Genomic DNA, 14,566 nt, shown 5'->3' with positions numbered 1-14,566 from the left:
AAGGTTGTTTTTAATACCCTTTAGTTTCCTTATGTTTGCAGCATATGTGGTAATATCCATTTTCATTTCTCCTAGTCTGTAGTTGTGTTTTCCCTCACTTTTATTGATCAGAATTTCACTGAAGGTCTATCACTTTATTTTAAAAAATTTTTTATTGACATATAGTTGATTTACAATGTTGTGTTAGCTTCTGCTGTACACCAAAGTTATACATACACACATATCCACTCTTTTTTTAAAAAAATTTATTTATTTATTTATTTTGGCTGCGTTGGGTTTTGTTGCTGGGTGCGGGCTTTCTCTAGTTGCGGCGAGCGGGGGCTACTCTACATTGCGGTGCGCGGGCTTCTCATTGCGGTGGCTTCTCTTGTTGTAGAGCATGGGCTCTAGGCATGTGGGCTTCAGTAGTTGTGGCACACGGGCTGTAGAGCGCAGGTTCAGTAGTTGTGGCACACGGGCTCAGTTGCTCCACGGCATGTGGGATCTTCCTGGACTGGGGCTCAAACCTGTGTCCCCTGCATTGGCAGGCAGATTCTTAACCACTGTGCCACCAGGGAAGTCCTGTCCACTCTTTTTTAGATTCTTTTCCCATATAGGTCATTACAGAGTATGGAGGAAAGTTCCCTGTGCTATACAGTAGGTCCTTATTAGTTACCTATTTTATATATAGTAATGTGTATATGTCAATCCCAAATCTCCCAATTTATCCTCCCCCCCATCTCCTGGTGACCATAAGTTTGTTTTCTACATTTGTGACTCTATTTCTGTTTTATAAATAAGTTCATTTGTACTATTTTTTTTAAGATTCCACATATAAGTGATATCATATGATATTTGTCTTTCTATGTCTGACTGACTTCACTCAATATGACAATCTCTATGTTCATCCATGTTGCTGCAAATGGTATTATTTTGTTCTTTTTTATGGCTGAGTAATATTCCATTGTATGTATGTACCACATCTTCTTTATCCATTCCTCTGTTGATGGACATTTAGGTTGCTTCCATGAGCTGGCTATTGTAAATAGTGCTGCAGTGAATATTGGGGTGCATGTATCTTTTTGAATTATGGTTTTCTCCAGGTATATGCCGAGGAGTGGGATTGCTGGGTCATATGGTAGTTCTGTTTTTAATGTTTTAAGGAACCTCCATACTGTTCTCCATAGTGGCTGTACCCATTTACATTCTACCAACAGTGTAGGAGGGTTTCCTTTTCTCAGCACCATCTCCAGCATTTATTGTTTGTAAATTTTTTGATGATGGCTATTCTGACCGGTGTGAGGTGATATCTCATTGTAGTTTTGATTTGCATTTCTCTAATAATTAGTGACGTTGAGCATCTTATCATGTGCTTTTTGGCCATCTGTATGTCTTCTTTGGAGAAATGTCTATTTAGATCTTCACCCATTTTTTTATTGGGTTTTTTTTAATATATATCGAGCTGCATGAGCTGTTTGTATATTTTGGAGACTAATCCCTTGTTGGTCAATTCATTTGCAAATATTTTCTCCCATTCTGTGGGTTGTCTTTTCATTTTGTTTATGTTTTGCTTTGCTGTGCAAAAGCTTTTACTTAGGTCCCATTTGTTTATTTTTGTTTTTATTTTCATTACTGTAGGAGGTGGATCAAAAAAGATCTTTCTGCACTTTATGTCAAAGAGTGTTCTGCCTATGTTTTCCTCTAAGAGTTTTATAGTAGCCAGCCTTACATTTAGATGTTTAATCCGTTTTGAGTTTATTTTTGTGTATGGTGTTAGGGAGTGTTTTAATTTCATTCTTTTACATGTAGCTGTCCAGTTTTCCCAGCACCACTTATTGAAGAGACTGTTTTTTCTCCACTGTATAGTCTTGACTCCTTTGTCATAGATTAGATGACCATAGGTGCATGGGTTTATCTCTGGACTTTCTATCCTGTTCCATTGATCTATATTTCTGTTTTTGTGCAAGTACCATACTGTTTTGATTACTGTAGCTTTGTAGTATAGTCTGAAGTCAGGGCGCCTGATTCCTCCAGCTCCATTTTTCTTCCTCAAGATTGCTTTGGCTGTTTGGGGTCTTTCATGTTTCCATACAAATTGTAAAATTTTTTGTTCTAATTCTGTGAAAAATGCTATTGGTAATTTGATAGGGATTGCATTCAATCTGTAGATTGCTTTGGGTAGTATAGTCATTTTCACAATATTGGTTCTTCCAATCCAAGGACATGGTATATCTCTCCATGTGTTTTTGTCATCTTTTATTTCTTTCATCAGTATCCTACAGTTTTCTGAGTACAGGTCTTTTGTCTCCTTTGGTAGGTTTATTCCTAGGTATTTTATTCTTTTTGAGGCAGTGGTAAATGGGATTGTTTCCTTAATTTCTCTTTCTGATCTTTTGTTGTTAGTGTATAGGAATGTGAGAGATATCTGTGTATTAATTTTGTATCCTGCAACTTTACCGAATTTATTGATGAGCTCTAGTAGTTTTCTGCTAGCATTTTTAGAATTTTCTATGTATAGTATCATGTCATTTGCAATCAGTGACAGTTTTACTTCTTCTTTTCCAATTAGGATTCCTTTTATTTCTTTTTCTTCTCTGATTGCCATGGCTAGGGCTTCCAAAACTATGTTGAATAAAAGTGGCGAGGGTGGACGTCCTTGTCTTGTTCCTGATCTTAGAGGAAATGCTTTCAGTTTTTCACCATTGAGAATGATGTTTGCTGTGGGTTCATCATATATGGCCTTTATTATGTTGAGATATGTTCCCTCTATGCCCACTTTCTGGAGAGTTTTTATCATAAATGGGTGTTGAATTTTGTCGAAAGCTTTTTCTGAATCTATTGAGATGATCATATGGTTTTTATTCTTCAATTTGTTAATGTGGTGTATCACATTGATTGATTTACATATATTGAAGAATCCTTGCATCCCTGGGATAAATCCCACTTGATCATGATGTATGATCCAAGTATCCCTTTACTTTAAAATGTATTTAGTGAGAGAAATCTGCCCCTGCCCCTAGATTAAAACTTGTGCCAGCCCCATTGCTTTTTAAAAATTTTATTTATTTTTGGCTGCATTGGGTCTTCGTTGCTGCATGTGGGCTTTCTCTAGTTGCGGCGAGCGGGGGCTACTCTTCGTTGCAGTGTGTGGGCTTCTCATTGCGGTGGCTTCTTTGTTGCAGAGCACGGGCTCTAGGCACACAGGCTTCAGTAGTTGTGGCTCATGGGCTCAGTAGTTGTGGCTCGTGGGCTCAGTAGTTGTGGCTCACGGGCTGTAGAGCACAGGCTCAGTAGTTGTGGTGCCAGTCCTTGAGGCATGAAAATGTCTGTCCTTTGACCTCCAGCTTCTGGCTGAGGCAGAGAACCTGGAAGTGGTTGGCCCTGTCCTTGTGGAAGGTGGCTCAGTGCATCCCGTTAATGGTTGAGTTCCCTCCCCAGTACAAATACACCCAGTGGGACACGTCCTTCTCAGGACAGTGAGCAGGGGCCCAGCGTCACCACCAGGCGGTGTCCTTCCCCCCTCCACCCCACCCTCACCCCTTTCCCAGTGTAAGGCCTAGACACTCCATGTTGAGTGGGTAAAGAATTTTGGCTTGAAGGGACCCCCCTAGTAATTAGTCTACACTGGGTTCCTCAATAGGGTCTCACCTCCCCCTCCTCCATCAGCACATCGGCGTGAACTTACCCATCCAACTGTCTGGTTGGTGGGTTGGCCTGAGGAAGTCGGGATATTGGAGTAAGAGAAAGGAGTGATCAGCTCTGGGCACTGGGAATACGGACAGGCCCAGGAAAGAATGGGGAAGGAGATGGGAAAGAGGTGTGTGGGGCCACAGAGAGGGGGATCGGCCATGCAGCCAACAAGGACACGTCCGCCAGGGAACAGGTCAGCATTCTCCAGTGGAGTATGAAAGAGGCAGCTGGACTCCCTTCCCCCATTGAGCCTTGCTTCCCAGAGCAGGGAGAGGCTCTTGTCCTGATGGTGCATTGGGCAAGGGTTCCGGACAGCGACACTGAGGGAGGGAAACAAGGACGGGATACGATGTGGCCTTAGAGGCCTGACCTCAGGTTCTTAGGCTCAGGGACCTCAGACCAAGGCAGCCGTGGAGGTCAGGAAACAAGCCCCCTTGGGGCTGTCCACTCCAGAGTCTTGGGGTCACAACCAGGTGCCAGCGTGTGCCCGTCTGTCCTCTCAGCCTCCCTTTCCAGCTCTCACTGACCTTCCCCTCTCTTCTCTGTCAGGGACTGACACCCTTGGCCATGACGTGCCCCCAGCTGCTGTCTGCTCAGGCACAGCCTGCGTGACTGGGCTGTCGCTGCTCCAGCTGTTTCACGTAAGTGTGAGGCACAGGAGAAGGTGCCCGGATGCTGGGTAGAGAGAGGTGTTGGTGGAGAGGGAGCTCCAGAAAGTCCTGGTCACAGAGGGCGGGCCCCGGGGGTCTGCAGTTGGCAACAGGATTGTCCTTGTTGGCTGTCCTCAGCCCCTGAGTTAGTCGCTACTGAATCCATTCTGTCCAGAGCTCCTAGGCCCTGTGAGGGAACGTAGGGACCTTGTTCTCAAGGCCTCAGGAAATTAATCAGGTAACTGGTGTGACAGAAACTCCACAGCACTGGCCCTTGGGTCCTGACTCAGACACTTGCTATTGTATGACTTTAGGCAAATCGTATAAAGGTCTGGCCTTCCCTCCTGTGAGTGGAGTTTTTGTATGGTTCAAAGGAGGTGTGTTAGTTATCTTTCGCTGTATAACAAACTACCACAATTTAGCAGCCTGCAAGAACACACATCGATTATCTCACAGTTTCTGTGAGTTAGGAATCCAAGCATCGCCAGCTGGTTCACCGTTTCAGGGTTGGTCATGAGGCTGCATTCAAGGTGTCCACTGGGATTACAGTTTAATCTGAAAGCTCAACTGGGGAGGGATTCACTTCCACTCTCACTTAAGCGGTCGTTCGGTTCCTTTTGGGCCATTGGATTGATAGCTTTAACACCCTGCTGTCCATTGGACTGAGGGCCAGAGGCCATCCTCAGTTCCTTGCTACAACATGGGCCTCACCAGAATCCAACTTGCTGCATCAAAACCAGCCAGGGCGAGAGCTGGCTCACAAGAGGGAAGTCAGAATCTTTGAGAATCTACTCACAGAGTGACATCCCGTCCCCTTGGCTGTATTCTGTTATTAGAGGCAGGTCACAGGTGGCACCCGTCCTCAAGGGGAGGGGAGTACACAAGGCATGACTGCCAGGGGAGAGGCTCATTTGGGGCCATCTTAGAACCTGCTCATCATAAATGGCGACAGAAATGGAAACACGTTGTAAACTGTACAGTGAATGCTGTTTAGATTCAGGGAGTTATTGTGATCATTGGCATCTAGTTGCAAAGAGAAAATAAGCACCCCTGAAATCATAGAGAGCCACTGGGTGTGGGAATTTAAATGCTAAGTTGCACCACCAGGGCTGGGCCCTCTGGGAAGCTGGCTGGGACCTGGCTAGGTGACCACATGCACTTCACATGTGCCTTCTTGGTTTATGACTGTCAGGCCAGACTTAAGTGATCACAGAATGTCTGGGCCTTCCTTCTCCCCACAAATAGCCATGTTTGAAGGATATCTTAGAGGTTACAAGGGGCCCTCACATACATGAATCTTTTTCCTGAGTTTTTTGGTAATCTCTCTTTTACCATGAGAAAGAAGGTCAGTTTCCGAGATGGGATGTCCGCTAAGCAGCACAGTTGGGCCCTGAATGGGCCTTCAGCCCTGTGGCTCTGCCTGCACTGCAGTGCTCCCCATTTCCAGACCACTTCTGCTGTGCAGTCTTCATGGTACTGAAAGAGGGAGGCCAGGCATGGAAGGCAAAGAAGGGAGGGCACTGTTCTTGTATGGCTTCATAATTCCCCGTTCTCTAAAACAGCCTGGACACATCCCAGGGGACTATGCCAAGACTTTCAGTAGAGTGGACCACTGCTGCCTCCTCCAACTTCAGGTCATAGGCCTCTCTGTCCCGAGCAGCCCTCAGGGGTGAGCATGCAGGGGAAGCAGGGGAGGGTGGAGTGGTGTGGCTGTGATGGTGTGTAAGTCCTCCCAAGGCTGAGGTTCACCTGCCCGCCCCCAGCAAATACCCCAGTGAACCCTGAAGCGTGGCTCACCGTGCATTTGGGCAAAGTCAAATTGGTCTTGAACAAGGATGCTCTGGTCTGCATATCAGATGTGAGCGGAGAGATACAACTTGCTGCCCTCTGGTGGCAGATCCTAGTCATTACTGCCAGGCCTGTGAAAGAAACGCTGTATGGTGAGATGATTACCAAACTTTTAAGTACCCGCTGTGTGCCAGGCAGGAGGATAGGCTACAGTATAAGATGCAACTCCTGATCCCAGAGGACTCATAATTTAGCACAGGAGTCAAGATGTTCCCACATGAAAGTTGACAAGCATCATACCAAGACAGGATTTGAAAAGTGGCACCTGGGAAGGCATTACAGCAGAATTCCAGCCGGAGAGAGTGCATCACCATGAGGCAGTCAGGGAAGGCCTCTCAGAGCCTTGAAGGATGGGCAGAATTTAAATAGATGGAGACAGTGAGAGCATGCTCTCCCCTGCCGAAACCCTTCAGGAACCCCCACTGTCTTCAAGAGAGTTAAATCCTAATTCCTTGCCTGCCTTACAGCCTCCCCAGCTTCATTCCTACCCCCAGCCTTCCCACATGCCTTACAGTTCCCGGAGCCTCTGTGTTCTTTCACACTCCTGGACCGTGCATTCCGTCCTCTCCACCTGGTCTACTGGACGAGCCCCCATTCAGCCTTTAGGAGTCAGCTCAAATATAACATGTTCCATGGAACTTTTCCCCAAGTGGTTAGCTGCCCCCTCCTCTGTGTTCCCACAGCCCCTGGTCTGTGCATCTCTGGTTCATAAGGCATATTAAGTGTCTTTTCATCACTTGGCTATAAACTTCTTAAGAACTGAGACTACCTGATGGGCAGAGGATTCATGCAGGGGGGACAGTGGGCGCTGAGGAAGAAAAGATAATTGGTGGTGAGCATGCAGGGAAGTGGGAGAGGGCAAAGCCTCTGAAGCTCAGTCTAAAAGTCTGCGCCCAGATAAATGTGTCCTGCAGGCAGTGTGGTGCCACAAAGTCTCCAGAGGAAGAGGGGTGCAGGGGCATGACGAAGGGCTAACTGTGGGTGATGTGAAGGGTGCTCAGAGACAAAACCAGCGAGATCTGTTAGGAAACCTTTGCACCAGTGCAGGTATGCGGTGCAGAGTCATCATTGGTGTGAAGAACAGAAAAGACTGGAAGAAACCAAAGAAGAATTTGAGGATTTGAAAGTCTGGGCATCTAGGGGAACACGCCACAGCTTTGTCAAACTCTAATATGCAAATAATCACCCGGGACCTTGTTAAAACGCAGGTTCTGACTCATTAGGCCTGTGGTGGGGCCTGAGATGCTACATTTCTAACCAGCTTCCAGGTGCTGCCAGGCTGTGGTCCACAGACCGCCCTGTGAGCACTTTGAGTGATTTAGAAGCAGAGCCAGGTGCACACAGGGCTCCAGGAGCACAATGGTGAGGAGCAGATGGTGTCTGGGTGAAGACAGGTGCCCCTTCCCCAGGTGAGCACAGCAGGGCGCCCGGCTTCCTGAGCAGCTGGCGTTCCAGCCCTCACTTACCCTTCGAGTAACCAACAGCCTGCAAAACCCTTTGTGGCAGCCCTGGTGGAACCACTAACAGAGGGGTTGGAGACGGGGAGCCCACTTGGAGAGAGGGCGATGACAGCCTGTCATGATTGGGTTCGAGGTGCCAGTGTGGGCATCTGAGGGACAAGTCTGTCCACTAAGCAGTTGGAGACACAGCCTCAGCTGCAGATTTGGGACCTCTAGGCCTGTTGATGATAGAGCCCATGGTGAGAGAGCAGGGTGAGGTGAGGTGGAGCTCAGGGATTAATCTAACCCTTGGGGCCTTTTTCAGGCTAACACTCTTCTAACAACATCTCCGTCCCTTTCATTGTCTTGCAGGTCACCGTTCCCTTTATGAACGTAAGTGCTTACGGTCATTCTGTCCTCAAGATGCCAAGTCTCCTCACACGTTCCTGCTCCGTTGACACAGCCCACCTTGGTCCCCGTGTGCCTTGGGGGTCGGGAATCCCCGTTCAGTGGCCTGAAAGGGGATTCGGCCCTCAGACAGCCTCATGTCCGGAGCGCGCCTCCACCTGTTAGCCCCCATTAGCAGGATCCGTCTGGCCAGCCTCGCCCCAACCTTCCAGGGGCCAGAATGTGCCTGCCGGCTCCCTCTGAGCTCGCCTTGCCCTTGTTTTCCCCAAGAATTGGAAAGAGAGGAGATACGCCCCTCAAATGAGTTAGAGCCAGGGTGGAACTTCTGAGGTTCAGACCCTGTCCCCTCCACCTGGGTCAAGGGCTCAGGGACCGTCATCTCTTGTGCCCCAGAGGGCAGTGGTTAAGAGCATGGCCACCGGGGTGAACCAGGCTGGGTAGACTCCCAGCCACATCAGTCAAAGCCCCAGTTCATCGTGAGTGAAATAAGGATAATCAAGAACTATCTCAAAAGGTTATTTTTTTTCAGAAGGTTATTTTGAGGGTTAACTGAGATAACCAGGGGAGTGCTTACTGACACAGTGCCTCGCACAGACTAAGGCCTCAGTGAACAGAAGTTATTATTCTCTGTGTCTCGGCCCCGTGGGGTAGGGGAAGGGGAGAGGGTTAAGCCTGATGTGAACAGAGGGGAGAGGGGAGAGGAGAGGGAGAAGAGAATTAAAGCAGAAAGACAGCAAGAACCTTTGAAACTGGATGGAAACAGGGAGCAGAATCACACCTTCAGTTAGCTCTGTGCCGCCTCTCTTCCCTTCCGCAGCTATAAGCCCCCCAGGTTAGGCTGGCCCAGGCCACAGCTACCCTCTGTCTTCAGGAAGCCCCTGGTGTTCCAGTGCCCAGGGCCCTCCCTGCTCTCGGGTCCCCCACGCCTTCAGCTGAGAAAGTTGCAGGAGGGCTCCCGGCCCCATGCCCAGGAGGGCAGCTGCCCCTCACCTCTCCGCACACGTCTTTGCAGAGTTTGATGGGGCGTCGGGCGGATGACAGCGGGAACGGTTGTGATCACTGGCGGAATCCTAGCTACGGTCATTCTCCTCTGCATCATCGCCGTCCTGTGCTACTGTAGGCTCCAGGTCAGTCCCCTGGGCCTGTGGCCAGAGGCCAGCAGCAAACCACGTCCCCAACATGGGGGCAGAACCTGGAGGCCCACTGCGGGCGGGACGAGGCCCAAAGCCGTGGAATGTGGGAGGCGTAAGTCAAGGGGGCTGGGAGTTGGGGGGCTGTCAGAAGGGAGCTATGTTCCCCTCACGCCCTGCACACTTCGGGCACCCAAGAGAGTGAGCTGGGAAAATACCGGGTCACTGTGTTGTGTCTCCCGCGCGTCTGAGATTTCTGGAGTGCTGGGAAGGGCACCATGTGGGGAGACTCTGAAAGCAGTTCTCCGCACCCCAGCCTGTGCTTAGTAGGATCTGTATGTCCCTCCCTCTCTGCCTCCCCGCTCTCTCAGCCTCCACCTGAAGTCAATGCACTAGGAAGTAGCGGGAGGAAGAGGGAAGGAACTGGTCTTGCAGGGCCGGGAGGACATCGCTGTGGACCGTGGGCCTCTGGTGTTGAGTTTTCTCTCCGGGGCCAACCAAGCCCCTGGCGCGGGGTCCTCAGCGGAGCAGGGCCGTGGGCACCTGTGCGCAGCCAGAGGGGGGCATTCAGCCCTCAGGCAGCCCTCCCCACTCTCCCCTCAGTATTACTGCTGCAAGAGGAGCAGAGACGAGGATGCACGCGAGGAGGAGGAGGAGGATCACGACCTGCCCGCGCACCGCAGAGGCCCCACCTGCAATGCCTGCAGCTCCCAGGCCCTGGACGGCCGAGGCGGCCTGGCGCCTCCCACCAGAGAGCCCTGCGGCCAGCCGTGCGGGGTGGCGGCCAGCCACTGCACCGCCTGCTCCCTATACAGCTCTCCCTTTTACATACGGACGGCTGACATGCTGCCCAACGGGGGTGGAGGCGAGAGGCTCTCCTTTGCTCCCACATACTACAAGGAGGGGGGACCCCCATCCCTCCAACTGGCAGCGCCCCCGAGTTACCCGGTGACGTGGCCAGGCTCTGGCCGTGAGGCCTTCACCAATCCAAGGGCTATTAGTACAGACGTGTAACCCCTTCCACCCCCGCCATGCACCAGCGCTGCTGCCCCAGCAGGAGCAATGGGGACAGCGGACGACACCCCCCAGCACGGCCCACAAGGACGGTCTCAGTTTTCCTGGCTTTCCTTTTCCCACAGTGGAGGGCCCACCCGGATTCAGGCTATTGAGGGCATTAAGAACCAGGGCAGGGCCTGGCCCCGCGGTCCACAGGTGGCGGCCTGACAGGTCGTGTTGGCAGCTTAGACAGTTTCTCTGTTGGGACTGTCCTGTGGCCAGTGCCAGCACTGCCACCACCGTCTCACTTCCTCAGTCCCCTGGCTTTGCCAGACCAGAGGAAAGCTGAGCAAAGGCTCTGGGGGCCTCCGGAGTCCTTGGGGGACAGAAGGAGAAAGGGGGTATGTAGGGCAAAGGGAGAGGCCAGAGCTGAGGCATTGGCAGAACTCGAGAAGGGAGAGGAAGGGATTAAAGGGACTCTTCAGGACCTGCTTGCTGAAATGAATCCAAGAGCTAGTTCACAATCTAGTTTTGTACTTCGCCTGTTCTAGAGACTGCATTCCCTGTAGCTGTTCCAACACGGATATTGCTTCCTGAACACGTCACATCTGCATCTGCCTCTGTCTTCACAGAACACGTCGACTGGACTTTAAAGGCTGTGGCATAAGGTTATTTGTGAGGAATGCACCCAAAATGGATGTCTAGCCTTGTCTCCCCACAAATCCTCTTTCTCTGCCTCGGGAACCAGCTGCCCTGGCTGGAGAACCTTTTGCAAGTTTTGTTACTAGAGTTTGAGTAGCTTAGCAAAGGAAAGCCTGCTGATGGTCTCGGGGCCCTGGTCCGCCACACTGAGCACTGTGCGTGGATGCAGCCCTGCGAGGACGTGTGCATTCCCAGGTGTGTGCACATGGGCCTGTCACCAACAGTGCACACCAGGACTTTGCCACCTGTAGGAGCTGCAGAGCGGAAGGGTCTCTGATGTACCAACTAGAAAGAAAAATCTGACTCCAGACAGCAGGAGCGAAAGGTGACCAAGGTGGCGGCCAATCCCCACGGCAGCCAGCTGGCTGGTACAGGAAGAGCCTGCGGAGTCTCCCCTGGGATAATGCTGCCGCGTGGAAGCCACGGAAGCCCCTCCAGAGACCTGGTGTTCTCCCTAGGCATCCAGCCACGAGGCCACAGAGCAGGACCCCTTCGTTTCACCACGGATGGCAGCCCTCGCTCTGAGGATGGGAGGGATTTGACTTAGCAATCAGGTTCCATGCTGGCTGCCCTCCCTCCGCTGACCCACCCCCCAGTCACAGGACAGGGGCCTGTTCATTGCTGTGTCACTCTAGCCCCAGTCCAACTCCCAGTTGTAACTCAGTGTGGCCTTACGCTGCTTGAGTGAATGCATCTGATGAGTTTCCCAGTTGCCTCTGCAGTGAGGGGTGGCTGTCCCCCCACCTCCTAAGGGCATTAGGAACCCCCAGACTCTCTTGTGTCACCGAATGCTGCAGAGCGTGGGGCAGGGAGGGAGCTGGCCCCTCTGCTGAAATCTTGATTTTTGCATTTGCGACAGGGAGGGTGAAGCTGGGGAAGGGGAAGAGAATTCACCGCACCTTTTGCATCACTCTGGGCACTTGTCACCTTGCATCTCAACCTGTAATCGAGGATCACAGGGTTGAGAATCAGAGGAGCTCTAGGACCAGTCTGTTATCTCCTCTGAGATTCCATTTTCTCCAGGGAAATGAGACTTGCGCAGGTGGACTCTGAGGACCCTTTAATGCTCCATGAAGCCAGCACTCCCTGAAAAGTTCTGCCAGCCAGACCACTCTTTCTTGCCGCAGTCCTGGCAGGCGCTGGATGCACTTGCCAACTGCCTGATCCTGTGTGCAGGGATGTGTGTTAATGCATGAAAGACCACAGTAAAACACAGGGTTCGCAGGCAAAACCATTTTAATCGTCAGTGGAAAGCAGACATGTTTGACTGTCCTACTGAGTGACCTCAAATGATAACATTTCTCTGCTACCAGGAGACAGCTCTAGGTGGGGTAATGAGCTCTGTTTCAGAGCCGGGAGGGACCAGCTGAGGATGACAGCTTTTCATGCCCATCCCACTGCCAGCCCTTACTGGGCTAAGCACGCCCCCTTGACACTAGCTGCTGGGCCTGGGCATCCTCACCGCTTCCTGACGACCAGCCCCAGTGCCTTGCTTGCCGCCCTGGGATTCCACGGTCACACAACCACAGCAGGGGCTGCCCCTCCTCACCCAGAAGTTCCAGTACCACCCGCCTTGGGAGAAATCAAGACCCAGTCAACTCTCACCTGCTTCTTGGCCCTGATCTGTTGGGGTCCCTGAGTGAAAAGCATCTCGTGCAATCCCGTCTCCTCCTAGAGCTTTCCCAGCCTAAATCAACCCACATATCAAAATCTGAGCTTGGGGCATTGGAGAGATGGTGGCCGCGCCCCTCGCCACACAGCTGCACGTTGCTCAGGGCACAGGCTCAAGGTTGCCTGCCCGCCTCCCTGCAGCCACAAGGGCCTTGCCTGAGGAAAAGGAAGCTCACCCCACTCAACCACACTGTACTTTTTAGCTGCCGAGTCTGTGCTCTGGGACACTATGTGGACACTTTTCAAACTGCGCCCTAAACAGGAAGAGGAGAGGCAGGGGACACCCTGCTCTCTCCGCCTTTTCACTCCACCCCCACTTCACTGCTCCTGCTACAGATTTCTTGCCCTGCATCTTTGATAACTTGGAGTCACAACTAAGTGAATGTCAAAATATAGGAGGAGTTGGACATAGAAATCCCACAGGGTCCTCCGTTCTTTACCTGGGGGAGGGGCAGCTGGGCATGGATTTAAGAGTGAAAGACCCTTCTCATCGCCCACAATGTCCTTTTTCAACACTGAGATCTACCAGCTTCCTCTCCCTTCCTGCTTCCCTCTGCCATGTCCACCCCGACACTCCCATCCCTTTCCTTGCCTCAGTCGGAGCTCTCATCCAGGAAGGATGTGTCATTTGTTGGGAAAGGGGATTGCAGGGTAGCCACGGCTGTTGCTGAGGCGGAAGGAGCTCAGTCAATGATGCGGAGCCCTGGGGAGTAACCTGCCTCCACTCCACCCTCACTGTCCAGGCCCCTGGGGTCCTACCTGTAATTCGGGTCAAGGTCCCCGCTCTAAAGTCGGAGGAGGCCTCTGGGTGTCTCAGGGTGGGTGCCCAGCACACAGCACTGTCCAGCCCCTTGTCTCCCAGCCACAGCTGGTGTTGGGCTGAGCACCACAGGAATCAGGGAAGGAAGAGCTGCTGGGTCACAAAGCCTCCTCTTTCCCTGTGACCTAACATCCCAGCGATCTAGTCCTGGTGGTCAGAAGGTGGATTTTTGTGTTAGACTTCACTTTGAACTCCGGTTCCACCACTTACCATGTGACTTTAGGAAACGTTTTGGACCTCTCTGTGTCTCAGTTTCCTCATCTGTACAGTTGGGCTCACGGTGCCGACCTTATTCCATTGCTGTGAAAATTACGTGAGCCTGGCGCACACGGTAGCCATTGTCGTTAGTAGGATTTGGTGGGGACTCAAGTCTGAGCTGTGGAGGCAGCCGGGATTGCTCAGGCATCAGGGTGGAAGCCTCCTGGGGGCTCTTTTTCATCTCTCCCCCAAGCCTTCCAGAACCTCTCCTCCCTCGCCACTTCTCCCTGCCTGTTCCAGACGCTGCCAGGACCACCTCTCTGCCCATTACTGCCTCTCCCTTCGTTTGGAAACTCCCTCATAACTGCTTGTGACTCTTTGAGAGACCAAGGGTCCTATCAACCTAGGACTGAATTTTGGCCTCACATTTGCCCCAGTAAATTGTACGAACGAGGGAGAGAATATTCATACGTACAACAGCTCAGCTCTCAGCTTGGCGCTGTGCATATTCCACTGGTTTCCAAGTTCAAGGCTTGGGTTTGAAAGTCAGGTCAGAAGGGGTCCAGAGGACATCCAGCTCCTCCTCTTGAGCCTGGACTCCCCAGACTGTCCATCCGTGGCCCTGCTGAGCCTCCCTCAGAACTTGCTAGACATTCTGGCTGCTCTGCTCCCAGTTGTTAGCGGGGAGGTGAGAGCGGGAGAAAGAGCAGGAGGGAGGGAGTCCCAGTGTCTGGCTGGGAGGAATGGGAATGTGCTTCTGTAGGACACCATCTGCATCTTCACAGAGTTAGGAAACCAGAGGAGAACTGGACCTGCCTCTCCCAGGGCTGGCGCTATGGGACCCACCTTCACTCGGCCCTGAATCCCACCCACCACCCCCTGCCTGGATCCATAGAGAACAAAGAGACATGACTGGCTGAGCGCTACACTCTAACCCACAGGCCACAGGGGACTCCATTTCCCTGGCTAACCACTGTATCATCACTTCCATCCCTCCTATCTGCGGGTGTAAACTTCCTAAGAAAGAACATCAAA

General features: G+C 51.5%; 1 protein-coding gene across 1 annotated transcript; it reads left to right on the top strand.

Annotated features, from left to right (window-relative positions):
* The first annotated feature begins 4,215 nt into the window (after window positions 1-4,215).
* On the top strand, window positions 4,216-12,909 carry LOC112408936 (protein FAM163A). Its single transcript, XM_024758811.1, has 4 exons — window positions 4,216-4,310; window positions 7,979-7,999; window positions 9,027-9,141; window positions 9,748-12,909. Exons 3-4 carry the CDS (start codon window positions 9,049-9,051, stop codon window positions 10,156-10,158), a joined length of 504 nt encoding a protein of 167 aa, XP_024614579.1. The 5' UTR covers window positions 4,216-4,310; window positions 7,979-7,999; window positions 9,027-9,048; the 3' UTR covers window positions 10,159-12,909.
* Window positions 12,910-14,566: the final 1,657 nt, after the last annotated feature.

The sequence above is a fragment of the Neophocaena asiaeorientalis genome, unplaced genomic scaffold (genome assembly GCF_003031525.2).
Source record: "Neophocaena asiaeorientalis asiaeorientalis breed wild unplaced genomic scaffold, Neophocaena_asiaeorientalis_V1.1 scaffold182, whole genome shotgun sequence".
Taxonomy (NCBI): domain Eukaryota; kingdom Metazoa; phylum Chordata; class Mammalia; order Artiodactyla; family Phocoenidae; genus Neophocaena; species Neophocaena asiaeorientalis.
The sequence above is the reverse complement of the archived record's forward strand: the minus strand, read 5'-3'. Positions and strand labels throughout refer to the sequence as shown.